Source organism: Pteropus medius, unplaced genomic scaffold (genome assembly GCF_902729225.1).
Source record: "Pteropus medius unplaced genomic scaffold, Ma_sr-lr_union100, whole genome shotgun sequence".
Classification (NCBI taxonomy): Eukaryota; Metazoa; Chordata; class Mammalia; order Chiroptera; family Pteropodidae; genus Pteropus; species Pteropus medius.
In genome coordinates this window covers 4,591,334-4,611,986 of record NW_024349799.1, presented here as the reverse complement: position 1 = coordinate 4,611,986, position 20,653 = coordinate 4,591,334, and the positions used below count along the sequence as shown (strand labels likewise).

At 41.0% G+C, this 20,653-nt stretch overlaps 1 protein-coding gene across 3 annotated transcripts in view; it reads left to right on the top strand.

Annotated features, from left to right (window-relative positions):
* The window catches only part of TEX14 (testis expressed 14, intercellular bridge forming factor), a 77,362-nt gene that overhangs the window by 47,829 nt on the left and 8,880 nt on the right, over positions 1-20,653 (top strand). For 2 of the 3 annotated variants that reach the window (XM_039885751.1, XM_039885752.1), the window contains 13 exons: positions 2,406-2,512; positions 4,639-4,755; positions 4,964-5,049; positions 5,919-6,176; positions 7,214-7,314; positions 9,093-9,212; positions 10,621-10,690; positions 12,888-12,963; positions 14,988-15,050; positions 15,554-15,681; positions 16,307-16,512; positions 17,478-17,574; positions 18,684-18,758. In XM_039885751.1, coding sequence (XP_039741685.1) covers positions 2,406-2,512; positions 4,639-4,755; positions 4,964-5,049; positions 5,919-6,176; positions 7,214-7,314; positions 9,093-9,212; positions 10,621-10,690; positions 12,888-12,963; positions 14,988-15,050; positions 15,554-15,681; positions 16,307-16,512; positions 17,478-17,574; positions 18,684-18,758 — 1,504 coding nt within the window. Of the gene's footprint in view, positions 1-2,405; positions 2,513-4,638; positions 4,756-4,963; positions 5,050-5,918; positions 6,177-7,213; positions 7,315-9,092; positions 9,213-10,620; positions 10,691-12,887; positions 12,964-14,987; positions 15,051-15,553; positions 15,682-16,306; positions 16,513-17,158; positions 17,276-17,477; positions 17,575-18,683; positions 18,759-20,653 lie in introns of all 3 variants that reach the window. The other variant, XM_039885750.1, reaches the window with a different exon arrangement.

Below are 20,653 nucleotides of genomic sequence, written 5' to 3'. Positions count from 1 at the left end.
CGCTCATGTCCTTCTCTGTAAATTCCGTGCATCAAGTTGAACCACATGAAATTTCTGTTTTATAGGTCAAAATAATCAAGAATTGACAATTTCATATGGTTCAACTTACTAACTGTGGTATCTTGGGCAGGTATTAAGCTCCATTCCCCATTGCTTATTCAGTCAGTCATTCACTCATCCAACAAACATTTATAGAATCAGAGGCTATATATTAATTAGATCCTGGGATTTGATGAGTTAGCTGCAAGCTCTACCTGGGAGTAGCTCAGACAGCATGGGAGCTGGCCCAGGAGGTTTAGCTTGAGGCTTAGGCAGGCTGTAGAGCAGCTTCTCCATGAGCTCCTGAGGGACCAGGTCTAGGTCTAATTCATTCTTTGTCCGAACATCTAGCAAGGTGCCTGGCACATAGAAGGTACTGATCAATGGTCATTGAGGCCACGAATAGATGAAAGAATTTGAACAAATTCACACAGAGAGAGCTAGCTGCTTCTCGAATCATAGAATTTTAGAGATAGATCAACCTCATCATGTCACAGAGTGTGAAGCTCGAGCTCAGTAACAAACTTCCCAAGGTCCAGGTATTACTTACCGAGATGAAGGTGGAGTAGGAGAGGTCAACTCTATTGGAAGGAAGATTTTATTACTAAAATTAATTAGAATTGCTGACCAATGGTGATGAAAGCAGGCTGACTTTTAGTGGGTTTTATTATTGTTTTGAAATTCTCCACCTACTCTCCACCCAATTATTGCTGGCACAAGGCAGACAGCTCCCCCAGCCCCCAACTCCTACGTTGCTGCCAAGGTCCACAACTTGCCCACAGGTTAGGGGCAGGTTTCCTGACTTCTAGTCCAGTTTTCTTTCATTGTACCCTGATGAATTTCAGCAAGGCTTCTGTCCTCACTTAGAACATTTAGAAAAGCACTGACATTTTGTTTTTGTACAAAGAGAAGGTAGGAAGGATTTATGTAGACTCTAATATTTGTTTCTTTTGAAAATCAGAGTTCACTAAAAAAAACTATTAGACATAACTTTTATTGTATATTATGTTTTGGTTATCTATTGCTGTTTAACAACGACAACAACAAAAGATTAATGGCTTAAAGTAACAGTGGTTTATTACTACACAAAAATCTGTGGGTCAGGAATGTGATAGGGGTTACCTGTATAATTTTTCCACTCCATGTGGCAGGAGCTGGGATCACTTCCTGGACTGCATTCAGCTGCAGGTTGGGCTAAGCAAAAAGGTCCAGGATGGCTTCACTTCTATGTTTGTTGCCTTGGGCTCCTCCAGGCGTCCTCTCTCTGCACTTGGTTTCTTATCATTCACTAAATTGTCCCATCTAAGCATCTCTACAGCAGGGCAGCTGGCCTTCCAAATGAAAGCTGAAGGTTCCAGGCCTCTTAAAAACTAGTCCCAGCCCTAGGAAAATGTCACTTGTGCTACTTAAAGGGAGGGAAATAGACACCAGCTCTGGAGCAGCAGAGTGGGCAGGGAGGGGCAGAATTGATGGCAGGCATCGCTAGAACCATCTACTAGTTAGTATATACAACTGTGTATAAAACCGTATTTAATGTCTCTTTAAAAAATCTCCCCTGGTTTTCTAGCATAATTAAGGAATAAAGCATTTTCACTTAGGTGAATTTTTTATACAATTGAAATTGATTAATTTCTCAGTTCTTAAATTTTAAATCATACTGAATGAAAACACTACAAATTTCCCATTATTCTAAATACCTTTTTTGAATATAGTCTAACCTCTCCTTGGTGGCTGTGACATTTTTCTGAACATCTGTTATTGTGATGCTCTGTGACACAGGCCGCCTTCAGCCCTGGCTGAGGATGTTTGTCCCCAAGCAGAGGCCTCTGGTGCTTATACTTCAGGATGCTTGTGATTGCTTTTATGCATCATCTTAGTTTTAGGCATCTTGCTGCCCCACCCAAACTCCACATTTGTTGCCCTTAACTTGCTGTAGGTTAGGAAATATAGTTAACTAAATTTGTTAAAATTGGAATAATCAGATCCAGAAGTCTTTCTTTTGGGTGAACGGCATAGGCTTTCATTTATTTTACTATTTCTAAAGTATTATAGCCTTTATTTTATTGTGTTTTATTTTCATAGCACCCCCATTGGTGGGTTCAGGCAGATGCTATTGTCCCTGTTTTCTGGGATGAGGAAATTGAAGCACAAGACTCTTAGGTTAGCTTGAGTAAGAATTAGACTAGAACTCGGGGCCCAGGATTCCTGCCACAAAGCCTGCTGCCTTAATATAATATAGAGAAATCATCTTGGTAGATCTGCTTATTTCTACACATTTAGCAAGAATGACTTTTAAAATAGAATGTGAGAGTGAAGAAAAGGAATTCCTTCATCAAAGCACTGAAACATGTTTATTGCTTTTTAAGCTGCCAACTCTTTGTGGCCCTGGCAAACAGAGCACAGGTGAACAATTTCAGCCCACTCCAGGAGCCAAGGACAGTTTGGAAAGAAATAGGAACCAAAATACCAGCAGGTAGGTTAACATTTTATTGTTCTTTGTATCACCATGCCTTTAGATTCCCATGTGGCCCTGAGGCTACTTGATGATCTTCATATGTCTAATGACAAAGTGAGTGATAAGAATAGTAACACTGAAACAGACTTTGGCAGGTTCTCTCTGTTAAGTGAGCAAAAAGAGCAGTGTAATGGAAACTTGTAGGAGACATCAAAGGTAAAGCACCCGGCAGGTTAATCAGACAGAACTCAGCAACTGTCAGAAGCAAAGCATCTTGCCTTTCCAAAGCTGCGCAGGTGGTTTTTCTTATCAAAGGAAATGCCAGGCATTCCATTTGCCAAGGCTCCATAAACCAAACTATGTGGTTCAAAATAAGCATCACTGACAGGAGGGCAGAAGGAGGAGGTAGAACAGTATCACTGTTACCTTGTAGCTTCTGGTTTCCAGCCATATCAACGAAGGGAAATAGCTTTAGCACAAAAATAGCTTTAACACAAATCACTGGAAGAAGAGCATATGTGTACACTGGGTTCTTCAGAACCTACGTAAAACTAATTTAATTTTGCATAGGAAGAATTAGGAAAGGAGCAATAAATGTTTTTCAAGATAGGCTCAGTTGTAGTTTTCCTTTTCTGTGGTCAAATGGCAGCACTAATCCACAGCTTTGAAGTCAGTTCTGGACAAAAAATTTTTGTTCCCTCTCCCAGTGGTGATTGAGACTAAGGACAAGAGTTTGCCGTTTTGGTTGTTTTTTTTTTTTTAATGTTGGCAGATGTGTACATTAAAGGAGAATCAAGGAAAATGCACAGACATTTTATTTTAGTGTATTTTACCTTTATGAAGGGAGTTATTAAAGAATCACCTAATGGAAGGCATCAGAAGGTTTAGCATTTACATCATCGATAAAAATAGATAGGGTGCCAGTGGTCATCAGACAACAAAGCAAAAGCTATAGTTGTGCCTTCTTTGCCCAGCTGCACCCTCTTCCTCCAAAAGCACAAAAAAAAACCAAAAAACAAAAACCAAAGTTAACTTTAACATTTTGCTACTAATCCACTTAGTCCTTTTATATGCTTTAAAAAAATAAAATCATAATTATATACATGTATATCTTTTTTAAAATTAAATTTATTGAGGCAACATTGATTAATAATGTTATATAAGTGTACAACTGTATAATAAATGTATACATTTTGATTATATTCCAATTGTATTATTATAATTATAATGTATTATATCCTGACCTTTCACTTTATATTAGAACATGGACATTATCTCACATTATTAAAAATACCCTGTAAACTTATTTTGAAATTTTTGAATTTCCCCCATTGTTGAATTTTAGCTTGTTTCATTTTTTTTTCATTATGAATAGGACCACAGTGACTTGTAAATAAAGCTTTTTCTGCATTTTGGATTATGTCTTTAATAGATTTCCAGAAGCAGAGTTACTAGGTCAAAGGGTTTGAACATCTTAAAGATTCTTGAGAATCTTTGTTGCCAAATTGCTCTTTAAGGAAGCTTATCAGATCTGACCTTTCCAATTCAACGTCTCTCTGCTTTCTGGTCCAGCAGGGGAGTGGGGCATTCTAGATAACAGAGAATTCATGTGTGTGCCACAGATCACACATTTCGAATAGTTTAATAGACAGTAAAATATATATAGTCATGGGATATTTAGAGGAAAAGAGACCCTCCCATGTTTTGCAGATGAGAAAACCTTGGCCCCAAAAGATTAAAGTTTGCTAATGTCAGACAGCTAGCTAGTGGCAGGTCAGAGTCTAGAACTCAATGAAACTAGCCTGGAGGTCTCTGAATGTTCTTTAGGATTCCTGGTGCCTTAAGTCCATCTTTACAAATTTTAGTTACGATGCTATCGCTGATATGCAGGTGTGCCTGTTACTAGAGAATTCTGATCAGAGGGCAGAACCAGTTACTGAGTCATCACTGTGTTCTATGGCATTGTGGGGGAGAGAGGCTCTGCAGCAGCCTGAGGACCAGGATTCTGCCTTGTGAAAGTGCATTCTAATTGTGGGTTTCTTCTACTTCTGAAAATTTTCCAAGAGCACTTTTAGAATCATGAAATCTGAACTTGAAAACAAAAACCTCTAGAGATTTTCTAACCCAGTCCTTTCATTTCTTAGCCAAGAAAAGCCTAGAGAGTCCAGTGCCCAAGCCAAAGTGACACAGCTAAATAGCGCACTCTTCACCATGTCAAACCACCCACAGGGACCCCTAGTGGCATCCAGACGCTCTACTAGGTAAGGAGTCTTGCTGGCTGAATGCTTCAGTGTCTTGCTCCCTCTGGTGGTGGACTGGAGTCAGTGCAACCCCAGGAATGGCTCGAAGAGTCCTATAGGAGATGGTCCTCTGGTTGGGCTGGTGGGTTCAGGGTTGTGTCAAGACGAGCAATCTGATGTGTTTGTGTCCACCCCGCTCCTCTCCCTCCAAAAAACCTATGCAATTTAGGACCGCTGCGGAATCTGTGTCTTCTGAAATGTATAATACGAAGTCAAGAAATGAAGATAATGGAAAGGTACACTTGAAATGGAAAAGTGAGTATAAAGTATAGCTTCTGTTGGACAATGAAATTTGAACTCTTACCTGGTTGTTATCTCTAAGTGCACAGCCTATATCGTACTGTCCTCCCACATTCTTTTTTCTGTTAGATCATTCCATTTTGATTACAAACTGCAGAAGAGAAATGCTGTTTTCATTTCAAGACTGCATAGAAAATACTTTTAACATATTAACATATTATAAATAAGTGTAGTAAAAACACACAATATAGGTATTTAATATATAAGATTATTAAAGTAAAAATCATGCAGTGTAACTTTCACATATCCTGTGAGCATTATCCTTTTGTATTAGTTTTATCTTATAAGCTTAAAATGACCCATTTTTAAAATACTAATGCTAAATGATATTAACAAAAAAGTGATATTAACAAAAGTATAGACTATAATGAAAACACACATATATACACACTCCCAAAATATGAACTCAGCATGGCCTAGATAAAATAAAATCCTTTAGACTCTCTACAGACTGGAGGCTTCAGATGTCATTTTCTTATAAAATCTTCACAGCAAGAAGGTCCATCTACAAGTTTTCTTCTGCCTTCCACTCCGAAATTCAGCAACAAGGGCTCTAACTGAAGTTCTGCCTTTCCCTCACTCTGTCATCAGTCCTCTCCTCTCCTCTCCCCTCCTCTCCTCCTCCTCCTCTTCCTCTCCTCTCCCCTCCCTTCGTCCCCTCCTCTTCAAGCTAAACAAGGTAAGCTAAGGGTGATGCAATTCTAAGAAGGCAATTATTGTGACAATAGGAGCTATAAAAGTATTACAAATCTCTTTAACAATCAAAAGCTTTTGTTTGCTGTGTTCACGGTGCTGTTTTAAATGCTGCTTTCTCTTATATCCAGTGGAGGTGAAAGAAATGGCAGAGAAAGCAGCTACTGGGCAGCTGGCAGTACCTTCTTGGCATCCTCAGAGTAGTTTGACTTCAGAGAATGAGGCTGAAAACAGGGCCGATTCCCTGCTGCAGCCCATTAGGGACGCCGAGAATGTGGATTGGCAGCGTGTCGTAGAGTATCCCAGGAGATATGATGAGCCAGGACGAAATGGCAAGTGTGACAGACCGGACAACAGTGACCATGACAATGACCAGCATGGCTTCACCAGTAAGTTCTGTTGGAGGAATCAGGATAGGTGAACTCTATCAAGTTACCAGCTCTCAAAAATGTAAAACTCCTGGAATATTTCCTTCACTTGATTTTCTCTCCTTCCCTACTGTCTGGGAACCCTGAATTCCCAGGGAAAGCAGTATACCCTTTTGATCCAACTATCCTTCCCACAGGTAAAGAAATCCAGAGATTCATGAGTTTTTCTATTGCCAGAGTGGACCTGTTTTCTCAGAGGAAGTCAGATAATCTTCATGCACTAACCCTGATACTGGCAAGGCATTGAACCTTCCTTACCTGAGGGCAGTGATGGGCAGCCACTCCCTACTGCCCATTTCTTTGCATTATATTTTAAGCTGGAAAAATTCTACTGGCTCCCAGAGAGTCTATGCCAGAGGAACATTTGGCTGTCAAAGTTAAAGGTTTGCAGGTTAAAACTGAAGGCTGTATGTGTATTTTCATCTGGAAATTTGCTCACATTCAGGGTATGGGACATTACTTCACGGTTGTTTGCAAGTCAAAGATAGGTACGTCTGAAATTATCATTTATTGTAGGTAGAAAAACTATCTGTTGGCTTAGATTTTTTGGTATTAAGAATTTGTTCTTTGTCAAGCTTCACTCTTTTTTTTTTCCAATTGCAGTTGACATTCAATATTATTTTATATTAGTTTTGAGTATACAGCATAGTGGTTAGACATTTATATAATTTACAGAGTGATCCCCCAATAAGTCTAGTACCCACCCACCTGGGACCATAGATAGTTATTACAGTATTATTGACTGTATTCCCTGTGCCGTACTTTACATTGTCAAGCTTCGCTCTCGAATGAGGGAACAAAATTGTGGATGATCCAGGGCTGCATGCTGGGGCCATGCTAAATGAACAGTCTCCACTCTCTAGACTGAACCTGACATATGGGACATGGCTACCCTTTGCAAAATATGCGTGCATCTCTTCTCTCATGCCACCCTTTGCCCTTCTATGCCATCTGAATACCACTGAATGGCTATGGTCTGTTTGTGTTTTAATCCTTAGGTATCAGGCACCTGTCTCTCAGAAAAAACAAACAACCAGAGCATAATCAAGTCTTACAAGTAATTTCTGAAGCATCTGTGATCATTGAGAAATCTTACAGCGTGAGTACTATGTTCTTGAGAGCCCAGTTGAACCCAAGGACCTAACAAAGTAGAACCAAGTTGTTGTTATATATTATGATATCGAAGTAATATCTACAGTAGTTCTTTTTCATTGGAGTATGTGCCCTCATGTCTGACATGAATGAAGAAGTCTTTTCCTCCCTAACACTTTTTGAGTCGGTTCAACTCAAAGCGTTGTGTATCTTGGAGCTTGGGGGACATACAGGCAAATGTCAGATTCAGCTCTGGCTCTTGAGTGTCCCATGTAGGTGGGTAGACAAGACCAACTCTGGAGGTACAGCATGGGTTAGATACCTAAGCTAGTGGCCAGCAGGTAACTGAGGTTGGATTGGAGAAGGAAAAGCAAAGCCAGGGTTGTGATGAGAATGCCTTCACCTGGACTGTCCTCTAAGACAGGGATCCCCAGTCGCTGGGCTGCAGACCGGTACCAGTCCATGGCCTGTTAGGAACTGGGCCACACAGCAGGCCAGCAAGCAAAGCTTCATCTGTGTTTGCAGCCACTCCCCAGTGCTAACATCACTGCCTCAGCTCCACCTCAGATCATCAGGCGTTAGATTTTCACAGGAGCACCTGTCCCTGGTGCCAAAAAGGTTGGGAACCGCTGCTCTGAGACTGAAATTCAGCTCTCAACTCAGAAGGAATGTCCATGCCTGACAGCCGCACCTCAGCAGGGTCTGTGGGTCATTTCCTAGCGTTTGCACTGAGGTTACAGCTTTGCCTCAAGGGTTTAACATCCTCAAAGCCTGCAGTTGGGCCACAGTCCAGCCAGACTCAGGAACCAAAATTTTTTTTATCATCATTGACATGAGGCCACAATCACTTAAAGAATATAAATAGCAATTGAGAATGAAACAATGAAAAATTGTGATAAATTTGAGGTCTTTTGAAGAACATGCTATTGTATTTAATCATAGCACCCAAACCACTCACAAAACAATTTATTTCTTCTGTCACGTGAGGGCTGGAAGGGTACATCATATTAAGCATACTGGCTTGGCCCGGAGAGGCAGGTCTGTCAGGGGAGTGGGGAAGGTATGGGAGGCCAGGCTATCTAAGAAGTTTCAATTTGATATGAGAGGTAAAAGAGAGCGCTGCTAAGTGCTCAGGAAGAGGAAATGTGTGGCAAAAGCAGTGCCCAAGGTAATAAACCACAAAACCTCTACAAAGGGATGATCGGAGGTGAGGAAAGGAGCCAGCTATCGGGCCATGTGGGGACCAGGGCCAGAACATAGAGAAATAAGCAGAAAAGAAAGGGGTGGAGCACAGATGCTAAAGAAATAAGTGTTACTTTTAAGAAATAAGTTTACTTTAAAATGCTGTTTTAAAAATCATGCTTGCCTTTAAACTGTAACACCCAAGGGACTTCCCAGTTCTGAGCAGCCTCAGCCTCCTTGTCTGGAGGACAGTGCCAACATGCGGACTTTGGCTGTATGCCTGAGGATCAGGGTGTTTAAATTCAGTCCCCAGCTGGAGTTGTCTATGGCCTTTCTTTTTGAGAATTTTAGAGCAGAAAGGTCACCTCCCTCTCCATCATACAGATGTGGACGCTGAGACTCAGGATTGTCATTCACCACACCTGTTCTAGGGGGTTCACAGCTTACTGTGGGGAAGGAGGGCAGAGGCAGGTGTGCAAGCAGGGAGGGCAGGATCAGAGAATGACTACTGGGTAATTTTAGATAACTTCGTTATTTGCACTGAACCATAAAGGCATTTGTTTACAACACCAACTTAAAAGTAGTTTCTTCTATTATTAATAGGATCAGTCTGTGCAATCAACTTGTTCACCAGAGTCTTCTGAGGACATAACAGATGAATTTTTAACTCCAGACCATGTATATTTTTACTCCTCCACCACTCAAGGAAACTTAGCTCTAGAGGTAAATATTTACAGTTCAGGGTAAAGTATATTTTCAGCTTTCTCCATTGCCTTATTCCTTAAAAAAATTTTTTTTTGAGAAAAATAGTTACACATAAAAGTATACAATAACTATTTATCAGTGTTTTCATATGTTTTGAAGAAAAAAAAATCTGAAAAACAAGACCTTTGAGAATGGACAGTCAGATGTAGTTTCTCCCAAGTTTGTGGTTCTTGCATGTGAACCAGCACTTTGTACCTTTTTTCAAACATTTTTCTTCATGTTACCAAGTTCACATATCCTTTCTGTAGAGAAGAGAAGACAGCCTGTTATTCTTCTTCCGTGTGAAGAACTGGTGATCTGCAGATCTGTAGAGAATTAGCCCTTGTCTGCCCAGTGTTAGTGATGGGAGAGCCAGGATTAGAAGCGAGGGTTCAGCAGTGAGCATGAGGTTCTCCAGTACACCGGGCTTTCCTGGGAATCTGCCTGGCTTTTGCAAGAAAGAACCTCTTTGTACGGAGTATTTCCATTTATAAAATGAAACTCATTGGATTCTCTTATTTACTTAAACAATTTCTACCTCATCTCTCCACTAACCTGCCACCTTTTACATCTTAACCAGTATGGAAGGTGGAGTAGAGGAAAGAGAGGATCGTACATATCAGTCACAACATTTGACAAGAATTCAGTGGTACATGAGAAAATACCACTTCCACTTGTTTGTGCTTCTCAAAGATCAGTCAGAGCAGTTCTCCATGATTCATCCTTTAAACATTCTTGATCTTACTGTGAGCAGACTGGGACATTGTGAAAATCTTTAATAAAAAAAAATATAAAGTATGTATGTATGTATGCATATATAATATATACACATATATAAAGTATAAATAGGAAAAAGTACACAGATCTTATGTGTACAGCTCGTGAACTTTCACAAACTGAAGATATTCATGTTACCAGCACCCAGATCAAGAAACAGAACATTACGGGTCCCACAAAAGACCCCTGTTGGGCGTTGGGCCTCTTCCCAGTCACTGCTTCCTGTCAAAGGAACTAGTGTTCTGACTTCTCACCCCATGGAGTAGCTTTGCAGTCTGGGCCACTTTTCCAGCGTTCTTTGGCTTTTCTGATGAAGCTCCCAGGAATCAAAACATCTTTATTGGAAGGTTAGGGTGAAGAGGGGATAGTGATAGGAAGAAGAGAATGTTCCTGTATTCCTCCTCACAATGGAAGGTGGAGGAAGGCCTGGTTGTTGAGGAGGGATATGCAGTACGAATAAGTACTTGCCTGCGAAGAGGGTGTATTCTTTGTCCATAAAAGGTACAGGAACCTTACGAAGATTTTCAGGGTTTAAGAATATCAAGAAATTCTCCCTCCACCTTTTGATGATCTGTCTGCCTCCATTGAACCTCTTTCCTTTCTTTTGTAGACCTCAAGTCCCATAGTAGAAGAGGACTTCCACAGAATGAGAGATGCTTTTGCCCAACCTCAAGGCGCTGGTAATGAGCCTTAGGGCAAGTTCCTTTGAGAATCACAGATGTTTAGAGCTGGAGCTGTCCTTAGAGATAACCTCCTCCAGGCCTTTCATTTTACAGTATAGAAAACCTAGGCCCAGTGATTTCCCCTCATTAGCACGAACCCCCTGTCCCTCACCAGCATCGCGACATCCACACGTTTTTTATACCCCCCCTTGCATTCTTATAGCACATGTAGTAGTTGCCTCTTTTTCCCCTCCTGTCTTTCACTAGATTTCAGGCTCCTTTGTGGCACATAGTAGGTATTCAGTTATCTTTGCTAAGCTGACCTGAGGAAGTTTCCCAGGCCACACAGCTAATTATGGACACAACAGAAATTAGAACTACATTTCCATGTCCTTCTCCACCCCAAAAGGCAGAGTTTCGCCATTGTTTTCCTTTGCTTGGTTAACATCTTCGCAAAGAGTTCATTGCAGCCAGCAGTGCAGAAGTAAACATAACGTCTTTCCTTTGGGAAGCCTTGGGTTCTACATAGCTTAGCAACTGCTTTCTGTTGCATGAGAAGTTAACTTTGGATCAGCAGCTGGGGTGTGGCACAAGAAAGGACATAAGCGAACCACCAGTTCTGATAAAGACTTTTAAAAAATTGTGCACTTTTGCTCTTTTAAGGTATGCAACTATCTATTTTAAAACTAGAGATATCTACCTACCAAGCTATGTAGCTGCCCACAGTTAGATCCCAATGCTCTGAACCCAGGCAGGGTGGGCTCAGGGTCTGAACTCACTCTCTTTCTTCTGCTGTGCACTCCAGCTTCCATCTCTAAGCTGATCCAGGCCCCAATCACAGTTGGGAACATTTTAAGAAGCTATAAGCTTTTAGATGACAGTTAAATTCTTGGGACAATATGTATTAAAAGTCCCCAGACTTGGGTCTTGGGCCCCCTACTTCTCTGTGTGGAGCCTCTGCCCACGATCACTTTCTGAGTGAGCTTAGCCTGCACATGGCCACTTGGCTTGTTTTTGGAAGAGGGTTGAGTGGGATAGAGGAGTTGTGGGGCAGGCAGGTCAGAAAACCTGGGCTAGTTCTATCCACACATCTGAAGTACATGAAGAAGCTTCTGATTTCCACTCTGTTTTCTTCTTTCAGCCCTTCTCACCCCGCTTTTCCCCTCGGGCAATGAAACGATGAAACGAGGATAACAATTGGAAGCAGACTGGCTTCCAAACTTAGTTCTGCCACTGATTTTTTATTTTTCTATATGACCTTGGGCAACTCACTCTCCCCCAGGGCCCTACTTTCCCCTTGCATCAAGTAAAGGAGCGGGTCAGACTCTAGCATTTCTTAAGTTCCCCTCCAGCTCTAAGTTATTAGGAATTGGTTTATGCCCTCTAGGTATTTATGCCTTCTGGTATTTGAAAGAGGGTCACAGGAAGAAGAACCCCAGTGCTTCTGATGGAGTTTCGGAGCTCCTTGGTACCTGTTAAAGGTGGCGCTGTTCTGGTGCGTCATCTCATTCCTGGACCTAAGGAATGGCTGGGGAATCATGAGCATTTGCCAGCAGGGCAGGCTGCTCTTTCCCTCCTCTATAAACCAGAGCAATATAATAATAGGAAAGAAAATAGATGCTGGTCCTGTCTGCCTAGAGGTCTGCAAAGTCTTACTGAGAATTGGGATAACTTCAGACACTTGATGCCAAGAACAGAAGACAGTTGAATTAGCTCCTTAGTACTGAAGACCCCTGCCCCCGCCCCCGCCCCCAACACACTTCTTAAGTGGTATTTGATGGCCAAGAGGCACGTTAGCGCTCTGGGAACGCCTGGCTAATGGTCTTTTATTTTTGGAATCCTCAGTGAACAAACAGTTCTTGGTTTCAACGCCCCCTGGTGTCTGTTGACAGGAACCAGGTCAGTTTGCCTTCCTGAAAAGACAAAACAACATTTGTCTCCAGAAATAACTATGTGGTTCTAATTGAAAGGCTAGTAAATGGTTTGATTGTATTCTGAGTGTCAGAATGTAGTTCTCCCCTCTGAGCAAGGAAAATAAACTTTCAGAGCAAAACTCTCTCTACAGTACTCAATCCAAACCCAATTAAGAAGCACTTTGTTTATCCAGATTATTTCTCATTCTGTACCAGACCAAGGGAAATTGAAGGGAATGAAAATAACAATCTAGGTTGGCAAAAATTCAGTAAAAAAAAAATATTTATTCTTCCGGGTGAAGAAAAGGTCCAGATGAGAAAAAACCTTGGAAAGAATGCTGAGATTTTGACCAGGTCTCAATTCCACCCTATACGAAGGTATGTGCTATTACTTTATTCACAGTTTCAGACTCATAGAAGTAATTTTAAATAATGATAATGCCCAGTATTTATATATTGCTCATCTTAAACTACACTAGCCACCATGTTGTATCTGTTGTAAAAATTAGCTTTGGGCAGCTTACCTTTGTTAGGACTTGTTCAGCAGAATTGTGAGGGGTCACAGAAAGGGGATTCTGCCTTTCTGTCTGTGTGACCTTGGTCCAGTTTGTGAAATAGGACTACGAATCCTAACTGAGAATGTCAACATAGGGACTAAAAGTAATAATATAACTCCTGGGCACTTATCCCAGAGAATCGAAGACTGATATTCACAAAAACACTTACACAAAAGTTTATAGCCACTTAAACGTGGCCAAAATCTGGAAACCCAGATGTTATCTAACAAGTAAGTGATATAACAAGCTGTGGTAATCCATACCATGGAATACTCCTATGCAATAAAAAAGAATGAACTATCGATATATGCAGCAACCTGGCTAAATCTCCAGAGAATTATGCTGAATGTAAAAAGCAATCCCTAAAAGTTATTTACTGTGTGTTCCACTTATTTGACTTTTTTGAAATAAAATTATAGAAATGAAGGACAAATGAGTTATTTTCAGGGTCTAAGGAAGAGGTGGGAGTGGGAGGGAAGTAGACATGGCTACAAAAGGGCACATGGGGATCCTGGTGGTGGAAATGTTTTCTGTCTTGACTGTATCAGTGTCTGTATCTTGGTCGTGTTGTCCTATAGCTTTTCAAGATGTTGCCATTAAGGGCAACTGGATAAAGTGTATTTCTTAAAACTACATGTGAATATACAGTTATCTCAAAATAAAGTTTAATTTAAAAAATCATAATAGATGTCAGGTGCCTGGTACAACAACATTCAATTTACTTTCCTCTTTCTGGGCCTCCATTTCCTTATCTATTATAAATAGCGCTAGTATTTCCTAAGCAACTGTCATATGCCAGATACTCTGTTTTGTCAAATTTAATTAATAAAACAACCCTCTCAGGTACATACTATTATGTCCATTTTGCCAATAAGGAAAACAAAGTTCAGAGAGTTTATTTTTTTCTAAGGTTGCACAGTTAGTAAGTGATTATATCAGTCAGGCTAGATTATGCTACATAACAAACAACCCCTGGGTTTTAGTGACTTAAAACAATAAAAGTTAATATTTCACTAATGCTCTACGTCCATCATGAGTTGTCCAGCAGTGTTCTGTGCTGTATTACCTTCTATAAGAGAAGCAAGCTGAGAGAGGTTCCATCTTTGTGCTTTAATTGCTGAGGCAGGAAAAAGGGAACATGGTGAATTGTGCACTGGCCTTTTAAAATTTCTTCCCAAGAGTTACATCATTTTCACTTAAATTTCACTGGTTAAAACAAGTCATGTGGCCATTTATGTAAATTAAGAGGGCCAAAAAGTGCTGTCCTACTATGTGCTTGGAAGGAGCAGCAAATATTTTAGTGAGTAGAATTAATAAGGTCACAACTCAAATCTATAGTTCATGCTTTCCTTTATAACATTGGTCTTGCAGGATTGTTGCAAAGATTAAAAATGTGAAAACGTAAAAAGATTTATCATGGGATCTGGCATATAGTTTGTGTTTGACAGGTATTGAGGTTGAATCCTAAATAGAATGGGTCAAGTTCGTCTTCAGTATTCTTTTCGATGGCCATTTATTTGGCACAAACCTCTCTCGGCCTCTCCTGATAGTCTGTGCCAGGAAGCTGTCTCACAGTCAGGCCCCATGGCTGTGCCCGCTGCTCCAACCTCCATCCCCAGGAAACTTCCTATGCTCACTGATTTCCTCAGGAACTTGCTCAGTGTCGTATAGCATCATCAGCTGACTTCAGATAGGCTGACCATTAGAGAGTATTTATTCAGTCTCTTGAGCTTAGTGCCCTTCCTGCTACTTCTCAGACTGGGCTGATAAACTGGTCCCTTGTACCAACTTAGTGCACTCCGCTGATGGGGGATTCACATAATTTTCTCACTTTCTCTCTTACAGTACTGAAGGTGAACAAGAGGAGACCTTAAAGGAGTCACCAAAGGAACTGAAAGAGAAAGACATGTATGACCATCTCAGGGTTGCCTAAGGATACTGTGCAAAGTTTTGGTTTTAGGGGAATAGTGTTTCCTTTTTTGTAAGAGTCTACATTTTCCCCATTTTTATGTTTACATTTAATGTGATTCTGTCTCTTCTTTTACCAAAAAGATGCTATCTAAATTAATAGCATCTGACAATCAAGGAAATACAGTGATGATAATAATAATATAGCAATGTATAAATACTTGAAATAAAATAAATCTGGTTTCCACACAAATATACTTTCATCTATGAACATAGTTCATTTTTAGCTGCTGAGATATATTTAAAGTTATATCTCCGTAAAATATTCGCTAATATTCTCTTTAAAATATACAAGATATTCTAGATAGTCTCTAATTCTGGCCTATTGCCAAATAAAGATTTTTGTCAACACCTCTCAAATATATCGTTAAAAAGTACCTCTCAAATATATTGTTTGATTTTTCTCAACATCTACCAGTTATTGTGTGCTTTTAATTATTTAGATCATTGACAGACATTCAAGACCTGTCTAGTATCTCCTATGAACAAGATGGTTCTTTTAAGGAAGTCTCATGCAAAACACCCAAAATAAACCACGCACCTACTAGTGTCAGCACTCCGCTCAGCCCAGGTAATCACTCATGGGGAGGAGAAGCATTTGAGAGGACTAATGACTCCTGCCCCAGTGCCTCTGGAAAGCCGGCTGGGGGCAGATCTGGTAAGGGTTTTCTCACAGCACAGAGGTGTTTCTTTGGGGCCAAAGCTGAAGGAGATAACCCCATGGGAGGCCACATAGAGGTGATGGTGATGATTATTAAGCAGCTTTAAGGAGGTATTTTACCTTAGTGGAAGAGACATGCACATGCAAAGTCTATTCTGTATCCTAAGAACTATTGACTTTAGTGCAAATACATGGCATTCTCTAGAGTTTGTAACTTCAAACAGTACTTTGTGCTTAAATAAACACAGTTCTGAGTCCTGCAGCTGCATACAGCCACCATCAATAGCCTCTCTCCAGTGTCCTTTCCCCAGTATATTTGTGGTTCAAATAATCTCCCTTTATTTTGGTGACTGAATTTGGAAACTGTTGTTTTTTCATACTTTGAGGAGCTGTATCTCTGTGCAGTGAATGTTTCAGTTATTAACAATTTGGAGAATCCCCAGTATAGGTGTAGAATTGTGTGGGTTGTTTTTTTGTTTTTGTTTTTAAATAATATAAAGGATTCAGACACTAACTGCCCACTTTCCTACAACAGAGTCAATTTCTTCAACTGCCAGTTGCTATAAAGACTGCCTTGAAAGTATCCCATTTCAGGTGAAAACAGGGTCTACCTCATGCCAGAACAGTCAAGAATCTATTCGAACTTTGTCTGATAAATTTACGACAGTCCGAGAGAAAGCCAAGAGCCTAGATTCCCTCCTTACTTCCTCTGAAACTCTCCCTTCAAGATTGACTGATCTCGTAAGTATACCAATTCTGCATTACACTCTCATGGAGTCAGTGCAAAGGCCTCCATAATCCAAAGTGCCATTTTACAAAGAAAGCAGGAAATAAGCCGGATCCTTCCCAGGCTTCCCTGGGGCTCCTCTCTGTGTTTGTATTGTAGGATAGGTCCTGGGTTTTTGTGCCTCTTTTCCCCCTAGAGATAGTGTTTGGCAACCTCTGCCATAGCTTATGATGCTATCTTCACCAGTCATACTCTTTCTCCCTAACCATATCATACCTACCTAAGGATGCTTAAATTCTCCTTTATGCTTGAAGCCTCCTCTGGTTAGTTCCCTGAGAATTTTGACTGATATCCACCCCCTGAACTAATAGTCGGCAGTAAAAACACTTAATTGTATTCTTCCTTCTCTCCTTCCTTTTTATTCTCCCTCTTCCTCATATTTCATATGTATAGTCTCTTCAAGAGAACCACAATTTCCTTAACTTGGCACTGCTCACTGAGGACCTGTTGACTGACCCTTCTATAGCAGATTGATTACTGGCTTTGGCTCTCAGTGAAAAACCAACTGTCATCTTTGGGCAATTGACTCACAAAAGGTCTCTCTGAAGTAGGACCATAGATAATTTAATGCTTTCATTTAACGGACTGTTAATCGGGCAGGTTCTAAGTGCCGGGCTCCATGCCAGGCCCTCTTCTAGGCATCCAAATGTGAATAAGAGAGTCAGTCCCTGCCCCCAAAGGAGCTCATCGCCTAGTGAGAGAGACTGGAACACAGAGGTAAGTTTTGAGTGCTGCAGAGGCAAAGAGGGGTGAGAAGGCTTCCTGGAGGAAGTGACATTTAAATGAGTTTGACTTAATCAACAAACAAGTGGCTTCTTCCATTGATGATACATAGATTTAATCTTGAAAATGATTGAGTTGCATGGGCCTTTTTAGCTCAATACATGTGTCAATTACCGTATTTACATGTTACTTACAGAAAAGATTGTCTTCATTTACTGGAGCTGGTTCCTCCAGCAGTGTTAAGGCGCCTGACACATCATCTCATAACACTCAGAGAAGGAGCCTGCAGAAAGGTACCTGTGTTTACTACTGAAATACAAGTTCATAGTAGTAAGCCCATTTAAGGGAGCCTTAGTCTCATCTTTGATGCTTTATTAGATTCAAACAAAAATACTGTTTCCCCCAATTATAAAAGTAAAACATACTCATTATAGAAAACTTGGAGAATAAAGAAGAGCCTAAAAAAGAAAACCACCATCTAATTCTATTAACATTTTTTAACTTCTTATACTATATTTTGGTACATATTTTTTAATATTTTTTAGAAATATACAAAAAAAGTACATTTTTTTAGCATAGTTGAGGTCATATTGTATATCAGCCCTGGCCTGCTTCTTTTCTTTGTTGAGGTATTTTGAGGCTTTCCCCGTCAGTAAAAATTATTTGTAAATGTATATAATGGCTGCATAATAATCCATTCTACATATGTTGCGTAGCCATGCCCTTACATTAAAGACTTATATTGTTTTCCAATTTTTGCTCTTTGTACAAAAATTTTTATTTGAACCTCTGCTCTTTTCCTTGGGAGACAATTCTTGAAAGACAATTCCATATCGAAGGGTATGGGCTTGTTAACAGCTCTTGAGGCAATATTGCCTTTGCCACGTTAATTTTAATGTCTTGCGTCTTTGGTATAACTCTTAGAATTTCCCTCAAATCCTTAAGGATTTTGTGAATTATGCTGAGGCAGTTTGGTTAATATTATAATTGAGCACTTGGGGAAAGGCCCAACGTATGGTTGCTTCTATATCCCCTGGCCTGATAATGTATGGAGAAAGGCCTGGTCCAGAGCCTCTATATTCCTCCAGCAGCCCTGTTCCAGATTGGGACCCCAGCCACTGAGTAAGAATTTGTACCTCACCGACCCAAAATATCCTTGGGGAGCAAGGGGCACAGATCAAGCAGTACTGGGGTAAGGTGAGGTAGGAGAGGGTTTAGAGTAAAAGAGGGTGTAAAGCCATTCACATAGGAGGACTCAACTTGGCCTGTTATTATATGAGGCTTTCTCCCTACCTCAGTTTGTTTCATCATTGAGAAATCCTAAGTCAAATCCATGTGGGAGCCTAGAAAACCTGTTCAGGTTCAGGAAGGTGTTAAGTCATTTCCCCCTTATCTTTTTAAGAACTAGTAGAAGCCATCTCGAAGCATCACACTGACGAGCTACCACCACCATCTCAGGAGCTACTGGATGAAATCGGTAAGGGATGTTAGTACAGAATGTAGTCAGTGGCCCTGCTGGCCTCAGATTACAGCTGAAGACTGGTCAGGATAATTGGTTTCTGTCTGTTGTCATTTTGTTACTTACAGGGTCTATGGTAATGATTCTAAGAGGAAGTAACAACATTCAAGTGATTTATTATGATGAACTCTTCTACTAAAGGAATTCTTATCTCCTTTTCTTACCAAATCAGCCATAGGTTAGAGGCCTGAAATTCTGGTCACTGAGACCAATATACTTAGTACTTTCAGTTTTGCCATTAGCAGGAGGTATTGAAGGTATTGGCATCATGAATGAATCACTTTCCTGAGGGCAGAGAAGTCAGTGGCACGAGACCTAATGTGACCAGAATTTTCCATTTCAGGCAGGACTGAGCAGCACCAGCTCAGTTTTAGTTGTGCCTTATCGGCTGGCTGTGCACAGCTGAGCTGATGTAGAAGGTAAATGGTGTGTGGTTTCAGAGACATTTGCGGCAAGTGGTTTACTTTCCCAGGGAAGACCCTAGCCCCTCACCCTCAGAGGACACAGCTCATCAGACCTCCGATGGTCCAATTCTTGGTATGGGGCCTCTAGAGAATTTCCTGAGGGGCACCTCTTGGTTTTTAGGGTTTCAGAGGTGTTGTGTCTCATCAGGAAGAGGAAGATAAATGAGGACATAAGTGGTCTGATTCAGCAGAAAGCTACTGTCCAAGTTGTCACAACTCTCAGCCTTTGACCACTGGTCTGATGAACTTGAGTAGAGCCAGTCAGAGTTGCCAGAACCTTCCTTAGTTTCTTTCTTTGTCTGTAGTCATAGGCTCTTCTTACCTCATCACACCCTTTCCTTAATGCCACAGGATTGTTGGGTCAGGCTCTGAGGGCCCCGCTTAGACACCAAATTTTCATCTTTGGAACTCCCTAGGGAGCCCTTGCAAAGTCCTCCTCTCCAATTACTCTTCTTAACACAACAATAGAACCGCTGCTTTTGAGGGTAGAGGTCTCCCGTGCTTGTCTTGCTCAGGTAGATTCTTAGGGTCATCTGCTCTTGGTCATGGTTTAAGGAAGTACTTGTAGGCCCTTTTGCAGTTTGACTTTAGTGATACTTTTCCTCTGGATCCTGCTGTAGATCCATGTAGACTCCCCAATTTAGCATCTGTCACGAAGCTTCTTCCTGGGCTCCAGCCTCATGGCACTGCTGCACCCCAGCACACTCTGCAGAAACTCTCCCTCATTTTACGTATGGGAATTATCTGGGTCAGGTTTCTAGGTGATGTCTGTACTTTGAGATGGGTCAGTAGTTTTCCAGGAAGATAGAGGGCAGAGGGCATATGAGTAGCTTCTCCTAATAATGGGCGCTCCTACCTGATTATTGTCTGTCACCACTGTGTTGCTATTTCCTCTCAAGAGAGCTTTGGGGAGTGACTTGGAGCTGACACCTGCACTTTCAGAGGGCCTGCATCCAAAGTCCTAGACTTCTGATAAGGCCCTAAAGGGAAGGGTGTTTTAGAGCCCTAGGATATAGGTGATCTTCTAAGACCAACAGGGGACTACTTTTAACAAAGATAAAAATGGATTTTAAAATTTCAGATTATATTAAATGATCTTATGGGGTCCCTTGATGCCAAGGAGCTGCCAGGTAGGGCCTCTTCCTGACCTACAGGAAGAGAGAGATCTGTGCCTGCACATAACAGGGCCATGCTGGCAAGCGAGCCCAGGGCTCTTGTCTTTGCTGCCTCCCAGCTGTCTCTCTGCTCTGCTCTGCTCTACTCTGCTCCCGCTCCCACAAGCACCTAACAAACGCAAAGCAGCATGCTGAGTTTAGTGGACTTTTGGTCTAGTGATCAGTTCTTTAGGAACTGTAAATTATGCCTTTGTCTTCCCCATAAACTAGGTGA